The sequence below is a fragment of the Lemur catta genome, chromosome 1, assembly GCF_020740605.2.
Source record: "Lemur catta isolate mLemCat1 chromosome 1, mLemCat1.pri, whole genome shotgun sequence".
Taxonomy (NCBI): domain Eukaryota; kingdom Metazoa; phylum Chordata; class Mammalia; order Primates; family Lemuridae; genus Lemur; species Lemur catta.
Genome location: NC_059128.1, coordinates 228,558,998 through 228,583,716, shown reverse-complemented (window position 1 = coordinate 228,583,716; position 24,719 = coordinate 228,558,998). Strand labels below are relative to the sequence as shown.

General features: G+C 37.2%; 1 protein-coding gene across 1 annotated transcript in view; it reads right to left on the bottom strand.

Annotated features, from left to right (window-relative positions):
• Window positions 1–24,719, bottom strand: part of LOC123630521 (limbic system associated membrane protein) — a 599,650-nt gene that overhangs the window by 190,436 nt on the left and 384,495 nt on the right. The window contains exon 3 of the mRNA XM_045540224.1: window positions 16,472–16,597. Coding sequence (XP_045396180.1) covers window positions 16,472–16,597 — 126 coding nt within the window. The remainder of the gene's footprint in view (window positions 1–16,471; window positions 16,598–24,719) is intronic.

Sequence of the window (24,719 nt, the reverse complement as noted above, 5' to 3'; positions counted from 1 at the left end):
GTGGGACTGAGTCATCACACGTCAGCACTGTGCCTCCTCAAACACGGATGGCTGCCTCGTCCCACGTCTGAGGGGTCCACCAAAGCAAGGGGCAGGAAAGCACGTTGCGCACTAAGTGCTGCAACAATGTCAGAGACTGTTATTTGAAGAACCCAACATTAGCTTATTTATTCACTGAGTATTTGCTGTGGACCTGGTTCTATGCTAAGAAGTATAGCTGGGTATAACATATGGAGAAGGGGAGTGGGAAAGGAAGATATACGCTCTTCCCTCAAGTAACTTACATTTTATTGAGTGTTGGCAAGGGAAATATTGTATCTGTACAGTGTGTTCATACAGAGGACACCCCACCTGCTCACCAAATGACACCAAAGCAAAACAACTGCTTACCTTACCCCTGTTCTAGCAGAGGTATTTTAAGAGCTGCACTTAATAGTAGCCATGAGACCTCCTTTTATCTCTCACTCTCTCCATGAAATTTCAAGGCAAATACCTGAAATAAGTAAATTTAATTCTGAAACAGTTAAGCAGTTTTCCCAAAGTTGTAATTTAACTGACATAATCTAGGCACTATATCATAGTAAATGAAGGTTTATCTAGTGTTCATTACCTGGAAATATTACTACTAGCGGGTGTTTCTGTGCTTCAGTGGTACAATGATAATTGATGTTCACAACGATTACCCCAAGGCAGTGCAAGTCCCTGAAATGCTTTGTGGATCATAAAAGAAAGAAAGAAAGAAAAACTTCTTTTGGCATATTTTTGCATTACATTTTATCATAACATAATTCTTTGAATATTAATCACCAGTAATAAAATATCACTGATCAGAGCCCCCAATTCCACATTATTCTCCATTATGTCAAAACAAGTAATTCTGTAAAGGCATATGTTCAATGTCCTTTTTTACCTCCCAAAAGCTCAAGCCAATTTTGCATAGCTGAGTGTCTGGCAATGAACAACTCTGTGGGGTCACTCCTTGTGTTAGTTTTCTATTGCTGCTGTAACAAATTGCCAGAAACATCATGGCTTAAAATAATACCAGTTTATTATCATACAGTTGTGGAGGTAAGAATTCCAAAAGGGTTCTCACTGGTCTGAAATCACAGTGTCAGCAGAGCTCAGCTCTTTCTGGTGGCTTTAAGAGAGAATCAGTTTCCATGTCTTTTCTAGCTTCCAGAAGCTGCCTACAGTCCTTGGCTTGCAGCCCCTCCTCCATCTTCACACCAGCAGTTTAGTACGTTCACATCTCTTTCTCTTTGACTACAACTCTTGCTTCCCTCTTCACCTGCTTCTTCGCTCTGACCTTCCTGTTTCCTTCCGATAAGAATCCTGATTACATCGGACCTGTCCGAATAATCTCTTCATCTCGAGGTTTTAACTTAACCATATATGGAAAGTCCCTTTTGCCACGTAAGCTAACATAGTCACAGGTTTTGGTGATTAGAGTATATACGTCTTTGGGGGCCCATTATTCTGTCTCTCACACTCCCCTTAACAATAACTTTTTCATCACAATGTTACTCTTCCTCTCTCTCTTTTCTCTTCAAATTTTTACAAACAATATCTGCCTTTACAGGTGATGGACAGGATGATCCTGAAATGCAGATTATGGAGCTCCATGAGGTCAAGGAAAGCAAGTTCACACAGAAGCTCAATAAAATTTGTGAGATTCTTGTCTTGCCCTGGCGAAAGCCAGCAGGAAAGAAGCAAACCCAGCAGTGGCCCACTGCACTGTGTGTGGCCCACTGGCACTTAGGCCCCAAAGAGGGCAGTTGCTCACACTTCTGTTTCTTAGAGCTTTGACTGACAGATGAGAACAACTTGAAGTTAGAGCTTAAAAGGAAAGAAAATGATGGAGCATATTTTCCTGGTGCCAGATAGTGGAGAACACAAGAGGAGATTAGGAAGGAGAAATACAGAGGCAGAAAGCCAGGCTGACAGAAACTTTGGATGCCATCTGACAGGCCTTCCGAATGTGCACACTTGGCTGTCTTCCCAGCTGCACCACATACCCCTGTGTCCTTCTGTACTGTGTTACAAGAGTGGGAAAGCATCCCTTGGAAAAAAATCCCAGTGTACTCAGAGAATAAGGGAAAGTCATGACAAAGGTTTGAGAGGGACACTAGGAAAGAGGGAGAGGAGGTTACAGCTGTGAGGACAAAACGTCCAGACAGGAAGAAAGTACATACAGGTTAAGCCAAACTGGGCTTCTGTTTCTCAGCTGTAGACAAATGTCCTCTCTGCTAACCTTTTGCCCTCAGCTCACTTTGGCTGCTTGCCTCTGAATTATGTTGGATATTTCTCTTTCACCTCATATTTGGGTGTTTCATAAGCCTTGCTATTTGCAGAGCCATTAAGGTTTAAATAGGATACCTGACACATCTATTATAAGCAATGTTTGAAGGAACAAGATCTATCATTTCATTGTGTTCAACCCTGGTTAAGACATAAAAAAAAAAAAAAATGTTCCCTTATAACTAAAGTACTGGGGAGAAGGAAAGATGCAAACGTGTTATTGTTAACCATTAAACTGTGGTGGGGTTTTTGTTTTTGATTTTGGTTCTTCTTATAGGCATGGTCATTTGTGGGGTTGTTGCCTTTGCACATAGATCATATTTTTTCTTTGAGGAATTTTAATGGAACAACAATATAGCAACTATCTTTATTGAGAGTTTAACAGATCAGGTACTGTAGAAAGTGCTTCATGAACATTATCTCTTTAATCTGTACAACAGTAATGAGAAATTCCTATTATCACCCCATTTTGCAGATCATTATGTGGCTGAAGGAAGTCACTTTACCATGGTCACACAGTAAGCAAATCATATCTACAACTCAAATGCAGGTTAACCTACTTCCTAAATTTTATTCTCTTAGCTACAATGCATATTTCCTCTCTGTTTATCTAAAAAGAACTTTGACTTTTAAGTAAACTCAGTGGATTGTATTTAAAATCTCTGCTCAGATGGTCTGATAATAATGGCAAGATCTAACTACATTGGATTTGAATATGACAATATTTGGAGCTCCCTACACTTGGCTTTTCAAAAGTTAGTTGGGTTTGTTCCACTCAGAACTCATTATTCTTTTTATTTTTTCTGCAAAGCAGATTGTAGTGGGTTGAATAGTGGTCCCCAAAAAGATATGTCCAAGTTTTTACCCTCAGTACCAGTGAATGTGACCTTATTTGGAAAAGGGATCTTTGTGGAGGTAATAAATTTAAGAATCTAGAGGTGAAATCATCCTAGGCTTTGGGTGGACCTTCAATCCACTGAAGGCTATGAGAAGACAGAGGAAGAGACTGGAAGTATGCTGCCACAAGCTAAGGAAAGCCAGGAGCCACAGAAGTTGGAAGAGGCAAGAAAAGATTTTCCCTTAATGCCTTCAAAAGGAGTGTGCCCTGCCAACACCTTGATTTTGGATTTCTGGCCTCCAAAACAGTGAGAAAATACGTATCTTTTGTTTTAAGCCACAACGTTTGTGACAATTTGTTGTGGCAGCCTTAGATAGCTAATATACAGATGTGTTTTCATGGTGTAGATACCAAGATGGTTTGACAAACATTACTGAGGAAAATTGTATGATCATGACCACAACTAGGTCTCAGAGATGCAGTTTTGTACCTTAGTTTCTTACTGATGCAAAGCGAGAAATCGTAAAGTATCATAATATTTATTATTAAAAACCTAAAAGGTCCAACTGGAAAGCAAGGTTTCAATATAACGCTCAGTGTGGCCCCAGATGGTTTCTTTGCCACTTCAGGAATAGAATGGAAAGTCAAAGTCCCTGTGCTTTGATGGTGAAAAATTAGGCCAAGGCTAACAAATATTCCAATGTAATTGAATATTCATCCTCATAATGATACTAGCAAAACACTTTCACTAAAATTAGATATTATTTTTAAAATATCAAGCTCATACAAATGATCTAAGGGAATGTGTACACACACACACATATACATCTTTATAGAACTTTTTGTACAACTGATTGGTTTTTATTGAAAGGTTGACAGGGAGACAAATGCATATAGAGCCTCTAAAAGTATCTGGTAGGTTTTGCTCTTTTCCTAATCAAACAAAAGAACTGATCAACATTTAAATGAACATATAATAATAACATTCATTGGGTGTCTGGCAGATGGGAAGGGGGAGGAGGGGATGGGTATATATACACCTAAGGGGTGTAATGCACACTGTCTGGGGCATGGACATGGTTGAAGCTCTGACTTGGGTGGGGCAAGGGCAATATAGGTAATCTAAACATCTGTATCCCCATAACATACTGAAATAAAAAAAAAGAATGCCCCATTGGCAATTCTCTCTGGTCCTGATTTGTGATTCATAGGTGCTTGCCTATAGAGCTCTGGGTTTGGGTTTTGGAAATTCATGGAACTGCTCATGAATGGCTGGCTAGTAGCTCCTACCAAAATTAGAGATTATCAGTGCAGAGTAGCTTGGACATGACTGGCATGGAGTAGGCACCCTATCGTTTACAATAGTAGTTGAAACTAGTGTGGTTGTTTCTAGTGTTGGTTATAGTAGTAGTGACAATAATAATAATAATTATAATGGTACTGGTGGTGCTAGATACTATGGTGAGAAAAGACTTGAATAATCATTTTGGTTTGTTCAAATCTCATGGAATTCTCTCATATAAGAAAGAAGACCCAAAGAAAGGGAACTGATTCCTTATCTCAGAGTTTCTGTGGATATTTTGAATCTGTTTGAATCCTGAAAGGTACTTACTACCTCAGGCAGCTGAGATCAAAAACAGATTTCCTGGATTTGCTAAAATAGCTCTTCGCCTATCTCCATTTGAGGACTCTACTTAGGATCAGGTCAGAAGCAAGATGCAATACTCACAGCCTTTGCCCCTTCCCCGGCTGCTGGTCTCCTACCCTTACACAGAACTCTAGAATAAGATTATAGGTTGCCCTTGCTGCCAGACATTTCCTTGGCAGCACCACATTTTTGACAAGAAACAGAGCTGAGTGAAGATTCACGTACATTCTCAAAGGCTTAGCAACATGCACACTAGCCTCAGCAGAGCCCCTGATCCACTCTGACACGCAGCAGCTGAGTCAGCCTTCTGTGGAAAGCTTAGAGTGCTTAAACGTTCCTGGGGGAATTATCTCTTCTAGCAACAATCAGTCACGGAACTGCCAAGGATAGAAAGTTATAGCTACCTACACATGTGTAAAACAATTTTTTTTTCAGTTTGGCCCTGTGTGTTACAAGAAAATCCAATGGGGTGTGCTTTGGGTCTTCTACTGGTTCTTTGGCATTATAGAGAAGATATCTAGTGTGGGCTCTACTGACAGGACATTCAGATTTTGGAAAGGGAGCCAGCAATAGGGTGGTAATGCTGTTCCCATTTGCTTCTTGGATTATGAATGTGTATTCTGAGTTTAAGAGAGCATTTAACTCCAGGTTATAGCCAGTCCAAATGACAACAGGGCAATCGCAATTCTGTGACCCCAGAGCTCAAAGAAAACCAGATAAGCTGGAGGTCCTGATACTCAGCATCAAGAGAGTAGGTATTATATGCTATAAACTGATTTGTGTCCCCACAAATTCACATGTTGAATCCCTAACCACTAATGTGATGGTGTTTGGAGATGATGCCTTTGGGAAGTGATTAGATTTCAATGAGGTCATGAGGCCTTCATAATAGGATCAGTGCCCTTTTGAGAGGATAAACCATAGAGCTTGCCCACTGTTTCCACACACACAAAGAAGTCATGGGAGGACCCAGGGAGATGGCAGCCCCCCACAAGTCAGGAAGAGGGCCATCACCAGAACCTGCCCATGCTGCCACCCTGATAATGGACTCCTAGCCTCCAGAACTGTGAGAAACTAAATCTCTTCTGTTTAAGCCTCCCAGTATATAGTATTTTATAATAGCCACCCCGGCTGACTAATATACTACAGTGACATTTTTAAAATAAGTAAGCTTATTTAAATATTTTTAAATAGGTGGGCTTATAAAAGTTATTACATATGCAGCAAGCTCTTATTAATAATTACTTTACTAGAAAATAAAAGATGTCTATCTCTGTTTTCTTCATGTAACAGTAGGAACCCATCTCTCTTTTCTAGATGGCTCCAGAAGTAAGCTTGTCTAAATTCCAGAATTTAGACAAAGAATTGCCCAAAGAATTTCCTACTGCCTATTTTTGTGTCCATATCACAGAAGTGACCCTGAGCAATGGGCATCTAAGTCCTCAATGCTATGTGTTATTGTTGAAGCGATTTTTGTTCAAAGCTGAAATTTTGGAATATATAATTTGTTGCAATTTGAAGCATTGTTCCCATGGCTTTTCTTTTGGCGGGGGCAGGGCGGAGGTGGTGGAGTTTTTAACAATATAAAATGTCTCTTGAATTGTCCTCTGAAGACTAACTTGCTGAGACTATTTTCCCATCTGCATTTCAAATCCTTCATTCCCTGATCTGGATCTGTCTTCGACAGCCAAAACAGCATAAAGGAAGGCTCAGTGACAGGGCCAAAAACTTTTTATAAAAAAAGACTGATGTCATTCAAAGACTGACATTTTAGTTTTTATTACTAGAATACCTTAAAGAATTAGATCTGATTTGCATTGATATTTGCCAACTGAATTATTAAAGTTTATTTTTTTTCTTTTTCTCTTCCCTTCATCAGATTTTAACACTTCAGTCAACTGCAGACAAAGTCACTTTGTAATCATGTGACTTCACAGAGCATCTTGGGCTTTTGAATTGTTGACCAACTTGAGAAAAATACCTGATTTGATTCATGAAGTGAAGTTCAGTGATACATAAAGGAAATGGCAAGATTTTTTTCTTTTTTTGCAAAGGAATTTACTTCTCACAACGTTTCTTAAGTGACATGGGGTGATTTTATTGGCATGTCTTTTGTGGGCAGTTTGACCCCATTTGAGTTATCTATTGAGGTTTCTCTGTTTTATTAGAATGAATTGCAGCTTCAGTGTACTGGGAGACTTGCAAATGAATATGCCAAGAGAATGATGAGGATTTCAGAAATGTGTGCACATTTTAAGTGATATGTTAGCCTCCAACATCATTAGAATGTAGATAGAAAAAGACAAAGTGGGAATTTCTGTGCAATTGTTACTTCTAAACCTCTTCATCTAAAGTGATAGAAATTCTAACCAAAGAAATGTGATAGTGCATTTATATATCAGATAGATTTATATACACACACACACACACGCACACACACTAGGTTACTGAAACTTTTCCTATTGATTTATTATTGCAGTGCACAAGTGCCCTATTCTTCTGCTTGGTAGAAACAGCACACAACTCTGACTATCTCAGAAAGATGTGTTTTCTTTAAAGCAGGCATTTTCTAAGTTTATTGTGCATCAGAATCACCTGCAGGGCTGGTTAAACTACAAATTGTTGGGCTTCACATCGACAGTTTCTGATTCATGTAAGTCTCCTGTGGGTTCTGACAACCTGCATTTCTAACAAGTTTTTAGGTGATACTGATGCTGCTGGTTTGGGGACTACACTCTAAGGCCCATTGTTTTAGACTATCCAGAGACTCTAGTTTTATTAGTTATGTGGTCAAGTGGAGTGCTTCCCTGTCTTGAAGTTAGTTCTGTCTACCATCTAACCAAAATGACTGCTGTAATTTTGCTTTGTGAAATCTAAGACAATAATAACAAACAACACTTGAATAATGCTTTATGGTTAATAAATCACTTTCATATACATTGTCTCACTTGAGACAACACAGGAATCCTGGTAGGTGAGCAGGCATTCTATTATTCATCTTTTACAGGTGAAAAGTGGAAAGTTTAAAGAACTTAGCCAAACCCCCATAAAGGTAAATTATGGCAAACAGAGACTCAGACCCAGGGTTTCTGACTGCAAATTCTGTAGCCTTTCTACCAAATTACTCTTCCTCTCAATCCTGTGCATTTGTAGAGAGCTTCACACTTTTCAAACTACTCTCATGTTCATTATCTCATTTGGCCCCTCAAAGCAACAGTGTGAGGCAGGCAGGGCACATCTTATTATCTACATTTTGCAGATAAATCTATTTTAAAAGATGATGAGAAAAGTGGCTACTGTCATTCAGACTGTATCTCTTCATACAGTAGCCTAAATTTTTCCTGTAATATTTAGCAGCAGCATCTGACGCAGCAGGTAGAGCATTAGGTGCTCTTCTTTCCAGTAATAAATATTCAATGGCACAGAATTGTACCCCACCCCCTACAATATTTTTTTTTCTCTTTTCATAGTAGAAATGCATTTGGAAAGGAGGGGAGGTGGGAGTGAAGTTTAGGATTAGTGGGGTGGTAGAAAATTGGGGAAAGATCCCTAATTTTTACACTTTGAATACTAAGGAAAACAGCTTTCTCTCTTTACCTCTAGCCCAGACTTTTCAAAGCTTAAGGTGCATACAAACCTCCGGGGGATCTTGAGGAAATGCACACTCTGATGCAGTGGGTCTGAGGTGGGGCCTAATATTCTGCATTTCAATAATATAAAGCTTCAAAGTGATAACAGTTCAGATGATCAGGGTCCAACTTTGATAGGCAAGGAATAGCCCTATTTCTTAGAACCGTGAATCAAGGCATTTACCCAGGGTGATCAGAAGCAGAGGAGCCCAGAGAACAAGTTCCAAGAAATGTTCAGGGTAGGAGATAAAAATTGTCCAGGCCAGATACAAGAGAGTGATCCAGGCCTGTTTCTCTCCCTTTGCCCCAGCAATGATTTATTTGACACATTATCTTGATTCTTTTCCTTAATAACTACTAGTTCATTCACCTTTCCTTACTGGTATTGTCGCAATATAGTTCAACCAGTATTTCCTTTCACCTGGAATTTCTCAGTTTTCCAATGGGACTTTTTCCTACTATTTCTAAATATAAAAATGGTCAAGTTAATTTTCCTGCTTACTTTCCCAATTTCCCATTGCTTTTGGAACAAAGTTCAAACTACTTATCATGGCATTAAAGCCCCTCACCCTGAGATTTAGATCCTTAGATTGGTAAGGATTGAAAGCAGACCTACCCTGGCATCTCATGAAGGATATTAGGATACATCCTAACTGACATCCACAGCCAAGATTCCAAATCCATCGTGGAAAGTCCATAAGAGCTGCACAACCAAACTGGACATTTTCCTTTATAGATAAGCCATGTCATCACAAGTCCTATTGTATTCTGTTCTTTAGTGATTTATTTGGCTTCCAAGAAAACCAACCTGCATTTATCCTGATGAATTTCATGTGCAAATATCTGCCTATTTCAACAATTTCATGATCACCTTGATCTTTTTAATATACTTATCCAAGAAAATATATTAATGCTTTACTTTTTTTTTTTTTAACTATGGAGTGCCCTTCTGTTAACACTCAACAGCTCACTGCTGAACATTACAGGTCAGGTTTTTTAGTGTGATAGTACAATCATCTCCTAAATATGAGTCTTGGAAAAAAATCACAAGGGTTGTAATTTACCACTATATGTTCTATGTAGTTACAGTTAATAAAATATCTACTGTTACATAATCAGACTCTTGGAAAACTAATGCTCTAGGAGAAGGATGGACACACAAATAAAACATGTTAGAAATTCCTTCTCTAACAAGACACTGTTGTTGTCATGTCTGTTGTCATGTCCTTTTGTAAAAGACACACCTTAAGTGGGTATATTGAAATGTAATGTAAAAAATAAAAATATTAAGACTAGTGGTATACGTATACCATGGAGTTCTACTCAGCCACAAAAAACAATGGTGATCTAGCACTTTTTGTATTATCCTAGACAGAGCTGGAGCCCATTCTACTAAGTGAAGTATCATAAGAATGGAAAAACAAGCACCACATGTACTCACCATCAAATTGGTATTTACTAACTGATCAACACTTATGTGCACATATAGTAGTAACATTCATTGGGTGTCTGGCAGATGGAAGGGTGGAGGAGGGGATGGGTATATTCACACCTAATGGGTGCAGTGCGCACCATCTGGGGGATGGGCACACTTGAAGCTCTGACTCAGGCAGGGCAAAGGCAATATATGTAACCTAAACATTTGTATCCCTGTAATATGCTGAAATAAAAAAAAAATTAAGAAAAGACTAGCTTTGATGACAGCATTTTAAAATCCCCTTGGTTGTCATGCTGGAATGGAGTCTAGACTTGGATAAAGAAGGCATTGAGGTTGTTTCCAATGAAATTATCGGTCTCACCCAAAATTATCACTATAGGCAGTTAACATATAGGTAACTAATAATTACAATAGATAAAATATTATCAATGATAGCTAATACTGCACTAAGAACTTTGCCTACATATGCTTTTAATACTCATAACATTTGATACAGATTCTATTTTTAAACCTATTGTAAACACATTTTAAACTATTTGGAATAGTGGCAAAAACAGATTTGAAGTGGTGAAGTACCTCACAATTAAGGCACTGGAAGTAAAATATTGTAGAAAATTTTTTTCTTTGTTTATTTTTGTGCTTTTTAGAGAGAGAAAATAGGAATATTAAAAATTAAAAACTAAGTGATGTGTGTTTAAAAAAAGAGATTTAAATATTGAAAGAAAGTAGCATAACAAAGCACTAACATAATTTTATATAAAGTTGCTCACCTGGATTCTTAAATGTATTATCATTCGGGGCCTTATATATGCTGTACGCTATTTCTAGGATACTCTTTTTTCCCCTATTTTCTTGGCCAGGTCCTATTTGCTCTTGAGGTTTCAGCATATTTTGCCCTTAGGGTAGCTCTGCTGGCCTTGCAGATTTTGCTATATGGCCCTATTTTATGGTCTTACTGAATGCTATAATTTTCCCTCATAATGAAGAATCTAATTAAGGGGTTATTCATTCAATTATAGATGGTCCTGACTTACAATTTTGCAATCTTATAATGGTGCAAAAGCATGTACATTCAGTATGCTCTTTGACTTAAGATGGGCTTACGTATCGATGAACCTATCCCAAGTCAAGGAGCGTCCATATTAGTTCAACGTCCTGCTTTCTTGTTCAACTATATGCACCATTTGTACAGGGACCATGTCTGTCATACTCTTCATTGTAACCTTTTACAGAGTGAGCACTCTATAATTCTTGCCAAAAGAATAAATTGTGAGATGGAGATCAACATTAATCTGAATATCATTCTGTATTGATGGATGACATAATTTAAAACCAATATACAAGTAAGACAGCAAAAAGAAAACAGAATTTTTATTTACACATTTTTCTCCTCTTTGTAAAGGGAAAAGGGGAATATTTAAAAATGCAAGAAATAAATAGATAAAATTGATAGAATAAGTTCAGCCATTATTCTCCTTTGAATTGTTACTCTGCGGTCAATAGCCTTTACCCATAAAGTGCATAGGTTTGACTTTTGCACAGCCATATGCTACAAAGTTTGACTCACAGAATCTTCTGGAAGGGCCATACAAGAAAACCCCAGAGAAATAATTTCCTGAAACTTAAACTGTAAATCATATGTTCTCTGTGTTAAATATAAAGTCTTACTAATTCTAACATTGCTATAGTCAAAGGACCAGATGAGAATTACTTGCAACATGTATTTCTGGAATTCCACTTAAATAAATGAGTTCAGTTTAACATTATATATTTTGCCCATATCCATGAGGTCAGAGTCTATGGTGGTCATATTGGGTGAGCTGTACAATTAGAAGTAAGGCAGTTAGGGGTTTAGCATTAGTGGAGTTCAAGAGTACCACTGGTCAAAGGTTTAGACTTGGAAATGAATTAAAAGAGGAATCTCAGACCAAGTGATTAAATCCCAAAATGGGATTTCAGACTTTGTGGGGCCCTATTAGCCCCTCCTAGCACAATATTTTCCCACTCACCCCATAAAAATACAAAGTATTTCCTAAGTGAGATTCCTATACTTGGTGTTGATGTCAAATCTGGCTTCTGGCTGGACAAGAAAATTGCACAGTACCTCCTGAGTTGTTCTTAGCCTAAGGGGCTAAATCGTCAATGTGCCTTTTGAGTTTTTCAGAGGTAGAAAGCTACTGAGGTTGTGAAAACCTTTGTAGAAATGAAATGGATAGAAACTCTTTCTGTGACCCTGAGCAATCCTGACACCACATGATGCACATATGAGAAAGGGACTTATGAATGCAAGAAGAAAGATTTAGAAACAAAGTTAAATGAAGATGGGAGCAGCATTGCTCACAGAAGGAAGATCAAACACTCCATAGAAAATACATGTTACGGTGCAATTGCCTTCTGGGAGTCACGGGATTATGAAAGTCTAACTTAATTAAGGGAGAAAATAGGTCATATTTAATAACCACATTTGTGACATACCATTTTGACTATATAAAATAACTGAAGAAGAGAGGAAAATTAAGAAATCGGAAATACAAGAAAGATACCCATGGAATGCATCAATGTCTTCTACTTCATCTAAGCCAGGTGTTTTTGATTTTGTATGTATGAAAAATTTACCATTCTTCTAATTTCCCTCTTTAAAAACACTTGCAATATAATTGAAAGAGAAACTCTGGATGTCAAAAGAAAGAGAAACAAAATGGCCTAACCAAAATTTGAAAAAAAATTAAGAAGTAATAAATATTCTCCTTGTAAAAATATACTATGCATCTTTCTTTCTTTTCTCCTTCTTGTGTTATCCAATGAAAGGTAATCAGACATTTGTGAACCCTGCGTGGAATTTTCCCACTTTCAAGGCTCAGTGTTCCTGTGGGGTCGAACTAATTACAGGTACATTTCCTCTGCAAGGCAGTCAAACTCTGTACTGTTGGAAGCACAATTAATAATTGAACAAAGCTAGCTGAAATTTTCTTGTTCACATGGCCACGGGTTGCAGGCAGCTTTGCTGTCACGCAGGGAGCAGAGTCTCTTTTTTGGGTGTCTCCAAGAAAGGCTTCACACTATAAGCTGAAAAGAATCACCCACTGTTTCCAAATTTTGAAAGAAATTTTGTAAAACCCCACAAACACAAAATAAAAAAACGTTAGCTTCCTTTTAAAATAGTAAAGACAAGTTCTCTCTCCTGTCACCAGTAATATGGTTATCATAGTGGTTATTTAGGTCAGATGTGAAAGGAATCAAAGAATAGACTTGGGAATGCAAGGAGGAATAGTAGTCTGCAAATGCATCTGGGAGCTGGTTTTGCATGTGTCAGAATAGAATCTGACCCACAGAGTGGGCCTAGATAGGAGACTATAGAGGAGTCAGGTTTTTTCCCTTGAGATGTTGAAGACTCCTGAGAGAGCACATCTATCCCTAAAGCCCTACGGGGCCATGGATGAATGCAGCAAATCCTTGTCCTGTGTCCCACAGGCAAGGGTTTGTAAACTTTTTTGTGAAGGACCAAATAGAAAATATTTTAGGCTCTGTGGCCCAAGTGATATTTATTGCAACTACTCTACTCTGCTGTTTCAGAACAAAAGCAGCCATAGACAATATGTAAATGAATGAATATGGCTGTGTTTCAATAAAACTGTATGTATGTACACTGCAATTTGAATTTTACATATTTTTGCATGTCAAAGAAATAGAATTCCTCTTTTGATTGTTCTCCACCATTTAACAATTTATAAACCGTTCTTAGCGGGCAGGCAGTACATAAGTGGGGCAGACTGGATTGGGCCCATTGGCTGTAGTTTGCTGACCTCTGGTATTGACTATTGGGAATCCCTATGAGTACACCTATTTTTCTACTTGATTTTGAAGACTCCAGGGTTCTCTGAGTGTATGTTTATTCTGTGTTTACTCTGGAAGACAGGCTGTCCTCTGGTCTTTTGTTGACTTGAGACATTATAGAAAACCATGTCATCAAGGGCTCAAATCAAATGCTTATTATCCTGGGGAAGTTTATTAGAGTTACCCATGAAGACCTAAACTTTTAGACAATCTGGGAAAGGCCCTTGAAACTCTGGTTCTATCTTGGAATTTTTCTAAACTCCAGAGATAAAAAAGAATCTGTTTTTGGGTTCAAGTCAGTATTGTCCCAAAAGAAATAATGTCTTTCTATTTATGCAGTTCATTACTTGATGGTAACTTGAATATAATCTATCTTCCCTCCTTTCTCTCTCCTTTTTTGTACTTCTTTGATCTACCACCTGTTCCACAAAAGAGATTATAAGTAATATCTTTATATAGACACCAAAATTAATTAGAAAAGGTGAGATAAAATGAAAATAATGGTAAGAAAACAAGATGATAGCAGGAATATGACTTTGGTGTCATAAACTCCTACATAGTTTACTTAAAATAAATTTTAATGTGTAATTTCTATATAATAATTTATATTTCTTTACAGATGATCCATAAATTTGGTTCTAATTTTGTTAACAGTCAATACAGTGAAGGACACATGATCATTTACAAAAATTCACCGGGCCTATTCTTAGAAAAACCAAACTGTTGCTTAGGAAAAAGACAGTAGAGATATTGAAAACAAAGGGGAACTTCTTCAAAGGGTTCTTTCAAAGGAAAACTCTGTAAAAAATTCATCATCTCTCAATAACAACATTAAACACAATGATTTCGGAAGGTATCTTTTACAACATCCTTAAACATGAACTAGTAGCTTCTATACCAAATTGCCATAAAGTAAAAGCAATTCTACTTGAGATGGGGAGTGTAGTGTGGGATTGGGAGCTAATATAATACCACCCAAGCAGAATGTGTCTGAAGGTTTAATTTATTCCATGGGAACGGTGTATGATATCCACAGTTTCGAACTTCAGACCATCCTCCATTGTGTACTCTTTTCCATGTGAGGTCTAAAATGAGTCTGTGAGGAAATGAGTTTGATATTGATTTCCCAAATAATCATGGATTATCGATAAATGATGAGTTGCATGTGTTAATAAGGGTGGGTTCTGAGTGACATTTTCTTAAGAAAATAGAGGCCTCTAATAAGAATACCTGCCTAAATATAAGACCACTCCGTAGGTTGGTCTGAACTTTACCTGAGAAATTAATTTGGGGTCTAATGGCAAATGAAGGCCCCATATTCTCCTATTACAAAATACAGAGATTTTTAAAGACACTATAACCAGACACTATCCTGGCCTTTTAGGAATATGTCAGGAAAGCTCCTATCGTATGCCTAACTTTGTACAATATTTTTTATGGTGTTCATTCCAAAATGAATATGTTGTAACTTAAATTTCTAAGTCCTTATATGAGAAAACTTTAACAGACTATCAGATATAAATCAGTTAAAACTTGGGGGGTTTCTACCAAAATAAACAATATGTTATAAGAATAATTGACCCATAGTTCCTCTTTCTGAAACAATTAAGTAGCAGGTATCATTCTACAAAGACCATGTCATTGGCAAAGGCATGGTTTTGCATATAAGAACATATAATTGGTAGAGTGGGGAAGTATGCAGGCAGTTAATCCTAAATAATTTGGAAAAAACATTTAAATAAAGTTTAAAAAGCAGAAAAGCCTCCTTTCTCTCCTTTCTTTGGTGATGGTGGTGAGAAGGGACAGGAAAGGATACAGAAGACAGTCCTGGGAAATCATTTTCTGATTTTTACTGATTTAGCATCAATAGCTGGGATCCATAATGAGCTCATGCAGTGTTGCCCATGTCTGACACCCAACACAGAACTAGATGTCAAAGACAGGACATTAGAGATGAGAAACAATTTTGTTTTTTTTTTTTTTTTTTTTTTGAGACAGAGTCTCACTTTGTTGCCCGGGCTAGAGTGAGTGCCGTGGCATCAGCCTAGCTCACAGCAACCTCAAACTCCTGGGCTTAAGCGATCCTACTGCCTCAGCCTCCCGAGTAGCTGGGACTACAGGCATGAGCCACCATGCCCGGCTAATTTTTTTTGTATATATATTTTTAGTTGGCCAGATAATTTCTTTCTATTTTTAGTAGAGACGGGGTCTCGCTCTTGCTCAGGCTGGTCTCGAACTCCTGACCTCGAGCAATCCACCCGCCTCGGCCTCCCAGAGCTAGGATTACAGGCGTGAGCCACCGCGCCCGGCCAAGAAACAATTTTGTATTATTCCTGACAGATTTCTTTAAAAAAAGTGTTATATATTTGGAAACCATAGTTAACAGCAAAGCAAAACAAACAAACATAAAAACAACTATGTAAACTTAATTCATACAAAACAGTGCCCCAAGGCTCAAACTAGCATCCATTTTTCATAAAATATCAAATAATCCAATCCTTCTATATTTGTTGCCTTGGGGGCTGTTTTATTGAAAATGAAATCATGTATATATACGTATATTTAATATATATATTTTTTCAGTACTATGGTTGTAAACTTCATAGATATGAACACATTAGCAAAGACCATGAGGATCCCAAAAAAGACCTATGCTGCAATGCTCTTAGTGTTTTCATAACAACATACATGTTTGCCCTTCTGATTCAATGGAATCCCTGAAGCAGGAGGATGTCTTAAACATTATGGACAGTATGTGGCATATTGGAAACTGGAGGGTTGCTTACCAGTAGGTGTAAGGTGTCTCCAGGTGATAACAGGTTCAGGACGGCCATTGGCCATGCAGACCAGGGTCACGTTGCTGCCCTCATTCACAGTGACATCCGAGGAGATGTTGGAGATCTTTGGTGGGACTGTAAAGATAAAAGCAAGTGGAGTGTGTAACCATGTTAGTAAGATCAGGCTTGTAGCACTGGTCCACGCAATTGAAAGTTGCAAATTTGTGTTTTTAAGACTTGTGCTCATTATCTGCTCACCAAATTTGTAAGGAGCTCCTAAAGCACGACTATAAGGTAAGAATACCTCCCCATGGCCATATGAGTGCTATGGGAAGTACATAGTGTCATATAATAAAAATTTATTGGCTCTTTTTTGATTAGAATGGACCTTATTTGATATTAGAGAGCATGCACATTTATACAAATTAACACATTTTTCTTATTACTATTATTTATATTTATTTTTATGTATATAAAATATAGTCCAATCTTTCCTCCAAATACCAGGAAAAGAAAAACAATGCTATTTAGTGTAATATTGCATTGAAGTGTTATTAGAATGTAGTAATACCTCATTACTTAAAATCTAACCATATAAGGAAACCATGGGTTAATCAAACAATAGAAAACTTCTAAATATCATATGGGTGTGTGACAGGCTGTATGATGTACCTTAGAATTTAAAAACTTAATTAGTAAGACCTATGTCGCAGATAGGTAGAAATTTCAAAAATACTATGACTTCTAATGCTATCACTGCTACCACTAGTGAAAATTTAATAATACCTAAATTTAATAATACCTAAATTTAATGAAACATTTACTATACATAAGACCTCATGTAAAGTACTTAACAAGTATCAGTCAGTAATTTTTTAGGAAGAATCAGATTTATTTTATCAATTTTTGCCAATTAATTGAAGCACATAAACAATTGGAAACTAAACCATCTACATTCACACAGTTTACTGTCTTCATCAACATGACGTTACTATTTCAAAAAAACCCCTTGCTCAGGAATATAGAAATTGTAAATATCTTTATTATTTGTTTCAGGAACTTCCTGAAAATACATTTAAGATACCATTGGACTGTTTATCTTACAGCAAATAACATCAAATAACTGTTTTCATTCTACAAGACTTACTTCGAAATTCTAGTTTCAAAAGGGTGGAGTTTTTTCAGTCCTCAAAAGTTATTTTAATAACTTCTTACAATAAAGAAATTATATTCTATGGGGATTTTATTTATGGGTGGGAAACTAAGGCATAGAGGGGACTGGGTGAGGGGCAGAAAATGAATTTGAATCCAGGCAGACTCCAAGGCATATGCTCTTAAGTACTACTTGAATAAAACTTCATCTTCACAATCCAGGCTACCAGATGGCCGAAAATGACAGAAATTACTTTTTGGTGATGTGAGAAATGAGTCCCCAAGGGCAAGCTGTACCGCTGTCTGACTTACCTCATTAGTGTTCGGGGGTGGCAACATTAGATCCCACACTGGTAGGCTAAAGTGGGAAGTGAATTACTCAAAAATTTCATCACAGAGGTTATGACTGATTACAAATAGCAGGGTTTATGGTTTGACTGTGATTTGCTTCTTTTTCACTCAGTTGCTTAGGCTGTCCCTGACAAAGTATGTATCTGGGGGAGGGAGAAGGACAAAAGAGCATGAAAGGGTCCAATAATAAAAAAATTTTACTTTTTCTCATTCTTCCTGCCCATTAGAGACTCTGTGTAGTGACGAATAAAACAGAAACATTTTCTGCTGACAGCCATACAGTCCCTACACATCCTTGTCAGTAGACACTGATGGTATTTGGGCAGCAGACCCATTCAGGGTGTAACAAGGAGGAAGCAGGATGAGGACTCTCTCGACCTCATCATTCCACTCTTGCAGGGCCTCTGGGTAGAAACTGGTGATTACAAATCAAGCCCAATGGCAGAAGTAGACTGTAGCTGATTCCCACTATTTAGCAATCTCTATTTATAGAATTTCTATTTCCCTTTTTAACTATTGAGGTCAAGGGTCATTTTCTCCTATTCACACATCGACTTGCAATATGTTCCCCCAGACTTTTACAATGAAGACCTGAAAGGTCATATTCCTTTTATAGGGAAGAATAATGGCTTGTCAAGGGTGATCCCACCAAGAACCATGGCTGGGCTTAAAATTCAGAGCTCCTGAATGTCCCATTGTTCCACTGTTTCATATTCCCAGTTTCTAAAACCCAGTTGAGTAAGCCACTGTTCTGAATACCTCACAACAACTGCAATAAACTATAAGTCAATGATGGTGTTCAAGAACAAGATTTAGACAGACTAGGTGCCATTCTCAACAATCTAAAACCTGCTACAGGAAGCTATCCAGTAATTATAAGAGCCCACATTACTCAAGTTGTAGCTACCTCTGACATGCAACATAGGACAGAGTGTATGGAGATGAAATAGGGATGTGTTCTGGGCTTTAAAAAACCCTTTATATCTCTAAGGTAAAAACATGCAAATTTATAAAACAGAAAACATTTCCATGATTACGAGAATTGTTCCAAGAGAAATATTACTTATGATATAATTTACTCACATTACCTTTTTTAAATAAAAGGAACATATACCTAGGACTTTGCATTTACATGTCACAAAGTTAAGCCACTTCATCAATGTTACATAAACAGGTACTGATAAAATTGGGAATAAAATCTAGAATAATTGACTGCAGGGCTATGCTCCAGCCACCAAACCATACTGTGTCTCCTAATTAAGGACAGCATACTCAGGTCCTGAGTCTCAGAGATGGGAGACACAGGAAGTATTTGTGTTTAACAGTTAGAAATGTAGCCTCATCGTATCATTGTATCCTACTTGGCTCTGGATTACTTCCAATGGATCTCACTCCATCATATATTTTGCTACTTTATTTTATTGTGTACCAGCTTCTTCCCCAAATCATTTACATACAATGTAGCCTTTTTTGATCTTGAAAGAAATCCCTTCCCAAACCCCAGGCTACCCTCTTAGTAACTTTCAATCTCTCTTTCCAAATTTCTTGAGGAAATTGCTCTACAGCACAATCTTCATCTCCCATCCACACTTCAACCTTCAGGCAATCTGGGTTCCCTCCTTAACCTCCAAAGAAACCGCTCTCAGGAAGCTCACCAATGGCCATATTGTTTCTAGGTCTATGGATAATTTTTATTATTATCCTATTTTTCTCTGAGATGTCTGACTCTGTCAGTCATAATCTCCTTATTTTGGTCCTTTTTTTTTTTCTCTGTTTCTGGGACATCAAACTTAACTGCTTTTCTTTTTACTCTTTCAGTCAGCTTTCTCAGTTTAACTTTTGAGCTCATCTTATCCTGTTCCTTACATATCTATAGTTAAGGGTTTGATCACTGTCCTCTTTCTTCATCTCGACCCATACATTCATTGAATGATCTTATCTAGCTTCAGAAGCTAAAGCAATGTTATTGACAGCTCCCAAATCAGTATCTGCAGCCCAGATTTTTCTCATGACTGTTTTGCCCACATTTCCAGGTGACTATTCTATATCTCTAGTGCATGCTTCACAGATGTCCAAGATTCAACATACTCAGGACTGACATGACATCCTTCTTCCCACAAAACACTTGTGTTTTATTGTCTTAGTTAACAGTATCATCATGCAGAGTTGCCCAAGCAACAACAAAAATGGCACCTCCCTTGACTGCTTGACTGCTCTCTCTCCTTCACTACCCCCATATAAAATTGATCCCCAAGTTCTGAGGCTTACGCCTTTGAAGTATCTCTCAGATTCATTCATTACCCTCAGTCCCTACTTTTTTTTGCCTGAATTACTTCAAAACCATTAAAACTGGTTTCTTTCTCTAGCTTTCCTCTCCTCATGCTCACTGCTACACCTTTACCACACTATAACCAGATTTTTCCCCCTAAATTGTGCATATGAATATAATATCCCTTGACGAATCTCATTGCCCTCAAGATAAAATCCAAACTTTACAATGTGGCTTACTAAGTCATTTGTGATTGACTCCTGCTTCTCTCCCCAGCCTCATTTCCTGCTCCATTTCTGTTGTATCATCTATTGTATCAAACAACTTTTGCTTCCTGGAATATGGTCTCCTCACTTATGTTTCAGCATTTGACATTCCAATTTTTCTACATGGAATATTCTTCTTTCAGCTCTTCATGTGGTTAACCCCTTCCTCCCTTCAGGTTTCAACCTGTCAGCTTGTCTTCTTTTTCTTTTTATATAATTTTTATTTCAAAATATTAGGGGGTTCCAAGGTTCTTCTTACATGGATGAATTGATTAATGCTGAAGTCAAGGCTGTTAGTGTGCCCATCACCAGAACAGTGTACATTGTACCTGATAGGTAAGTTTTTATCCCTCATCCCCGTCCCATGCTACCTCCTTCTTACAGCTTATCTTCTTACTTGTTTCCGGGATGACTTTCCTGTTGTTCTCAGCCCTGACTCCCACCCTGTTCTTGACACCATGTCCAGTCATGCGCCCCACTGTGTTCTCACCTTGTGCCCTGCATTTCCCCGTGGCAGCACTGAGCCGTAGCTGCCTTACCCGTGCTTGCACTAAACTGTAAGAGGCAGATGTCAGGGCCTTTGTTTTCTGAACCAGTGAGTCTCACAGAGCATGGTGATGGGAACATGGTAGGTGCTCAAAACGTGTTTGAAAAAAATTTACTTAGGTTTTCCCAATTCTTTACTTCACTCAGAGAAGGTATCTCACTGAATTTTTGTCAGAAAGGAGTAAGCTTTTATTTTCAACCACTAAAATATAGCTTTTATCAACATTTCTTTAGCTACCCCTTTAGTCACCTATTTCACTATCAACTTCTTTGACTCTTAATGAAAAAAACTAACCATGGGGTAGAGAAGTGTTTGTATATTTCAAGAACATCGGAAATGAGAAGAACTTGGTGTCTAACGTCCTCAATTACAGACTTTTCTGAGTTTTAACTTTTTTGTTTCTTTCCCATGAGGGGAGAGAGAGAGAGATAGCCATTCATAGAATTTAAATTTATATCATCACTGATAACATCGAGGTGGCAATTCAAAGGTTTTGTTCTATTACCTCATAAAATATAAAAATTCTGGTAAGTAAAAGGTATTACTGTTATTATTTCTACCATTTTACACATACAGACATAGGGGACAAAAATGAGTAAAAATCACATAGCTAATGAATAATAGAGCTAGGATCAAAACCTATGATTTGTATATTTCACAAGCTTTACTCTTCCTTTAGATTATATTCACTTCTGCAAAAGTGGTGGAAATAGTATTTTTATTTTTTTTAAGTTTAATTCTCAGTAAATGACTGCCTGGGAAGCACTGTTTAACATAATAATCTTATTTGAATCAGCAAACACATGTTGTTTATTTTTCAAAATCACTATAATATTGATTTATGCTCAATCCTTGAGTCATCATAGTACTCTGAGTAGTGTATTTCTTTCTGGACTATCCCCTAACAATTCTTATTCAGAGGGTATTAGTGTGATTTATTATATTTTCCTACATGTAATGCCCTGAACTATTTATTTGATGTTTTCAACCTATTCAGTTTCAGTGATCTCTCCTATTTGTCTGGATTATTTTGTTTTTCTTATTGATTAATGAGAGCTACTTATACTATAAGGAATTGACCTTTTGTTGTCATGTTGCAATTTCCCCAATGTGTTTCTTGGTTTTTAATTTTGTTTATGAGTATTTTGATTTTGCTGAAGTTTAAAACTTCCTTGTTGTTATATCTATTGATATTTCTTTTGTTATTTCTTCTATTGCTTTTGTGCATAGATAATACTTTTCCAATAAAAGATAAGTTAAATACTTATCTCTATTTCTTCTTTTTTTTTAATTGTTTCATTTTTTCCATATCAAACTCTTTAAATCATCTGGAATTTATTTATGGTATGAGAGATAATCAGGGCTCCTTCAATAATTTTTTAGTCAATTTCTCCAATACCATTTGTTGAATGATATAAAATGCACTCACTATTTTGGTTTTCAGACTCACCCTATAAAGTGCTGCCAACCTGGCCAGCCCAGTATTTCTGGAAAACATGTAAATATAAACCTTACTTACCATGCCAACTAATATCACCAATATATTTTTAAATGTTATTAATTTTTTAAGACAACACTATTTTGTGTTAATTTTAAAATCTGAATTATTAAATAGGTCATATTCTTTCATTGAAATACAGTCTGTGTTAAATGTACATTTTTTTCTATTCAATGAAAATTTAACTGTGGCTTCTAAATAATGCTAAAATCTAGGTACACCTAAATATGTGGATTCCTTCAGCTGTGCGATGAAGCAGCCTTATAAGTTTATGATGCAGTTGGTCTGGTGCTGCCACTGATGTTTTTCTGTCTCTCTTCACTGTTTTTGTAATTCCCTTACCCACCTTCTCTACCAGATGTCCGGGGTCTGTCCTGACTTTTGTGAACCTAGAGTTGCCTGTACATGTCTGTATAGTTCTTTAGGTTCCAACTCATTCCTTCTTTTTTTGTATAAGACTAGCTTCTATTATATATGGCAAAAGGTGGAAATGCAAGCAAAGTCAGGGACATAAGTGGAATAGATATGTATTCTTCCCTCTGCCCAGAACCCAAGCTTCTTTATTCTGCTTGGGAAAACACCTTGGTTTTCCTTTATGGAAACCACTGCTCACCCACAGTTTGTTGACACTGTCAATCAAGTGACCCATTCTCCCTTGGCCAAGGAGTGGGTGCATGACCTAAGCTGGACCATTCAGACTTTCTCCCCCACACCCAGGGAACTTAGTTTTTTATGAGGAATGACTCAAGGGAGGATGAAACTGATTCAATCTGTGGCAGACTGTGTCAATAGCCCCAATTCTGCACTTCTTCCTGTACTATCTATAATATATCCTCTGCCATGTCTATGCATTCCTACAGCTGGTGACACATAGTTCTTCATCTGTGGACCATGTTACTTGCTCTTGCTAATAGCATGTCGGCATGTGGAACACAAACAGAGTTGTGCCTCTGTCATTGCCATGAGAAGAACATGCTCAGTTGTGTCTTTTGGCCCAGGAGAAGGAGGATGGGAGATGGCACATAGAATTGTCTGATAAGATACAGGGTGCTCAGGTAAATATGAATCTCAGGCAGACAACAAATACTTTTTAGTATAAGTATGTACAAAATATTGCATAAGATACACTTATAATAAAAATTATTTATTGTTTACTTAAAATTCAAATTTAACTGAGCATCCTATATTTTTATTTGGTAAATCTGGCAACTCTAAGAGCAGAGTAACCTCTAATGAAATTCAGCCTAAATCAGCTGATTTGTACACTTGTGAGAATAAAGAATAACTATTATTTCATGCCCCTGAATTTTGGATGGTTTGTTAAGCAGCAATAGTTAGTAGGCACACATCATGAAATGTAATTATCTGAAAGGACTATTATTCTTCACTAGTATGTGTAACCTGGATCTCTAGAGATGTGTGACTTATGTATTTTCCAAGGTGAGGTTGTTCTGTTTTTTCCTTTGATTCTGTGAACTAAATCACCCCCTTTTTACATCAAGTTAGCCAATTTCTGTTGCTTAAGCAAAAAAAAAAAATCCTAATTATTACAAACTGAAAGGCAGTCATAAGGAGAAAATTTGAAGAGGGGCTTTTCCATAGAAGTAAACTGTTGTCATCTCTGCCTAGCTAATCCTTTGGCTTCCACATAATCAACTTAGTTGCATGCTTAGCATTGATTTTTATCTGTTGATGTGGTTGCTTTAAAATAACCCTAGGTTTACAAAACCATTTAATTCTAGCTGTGAATATTTTAATGCCCAAGTCCCTAAATGACCAACCAACAGAAGGAAAATAATCAGTTCCAGAGTAGGAGAGAAAAGTGGTCATTTGGCTTATTTCTCTAACCTCAAATAATTAGAAGTTATTATTTGTATTAAATTCAAAATGTCATTCCAAATGGTGCAAATTAACAACAAATTAGTCTCATTAGTTATTGTTCTTTCAAAGTTGGGGCAAGGTGTATACATTACTGTGTGTGTGGTGATGGCATGGTGTTCAAAAACACTATCAGCTCCCTAATTTCTAAATTTTCTTTGGTACAGCTAGAAAAGCTTAAGCCCTATCATTTGCCTATACAACAGGCTATGAAACAGTATAATGTGTCTGTGTAAGAATTGGGTTCAAAAATCTACAGGATGTTTCTTAAGGAGTATTTGCCTTTAATAAGCATA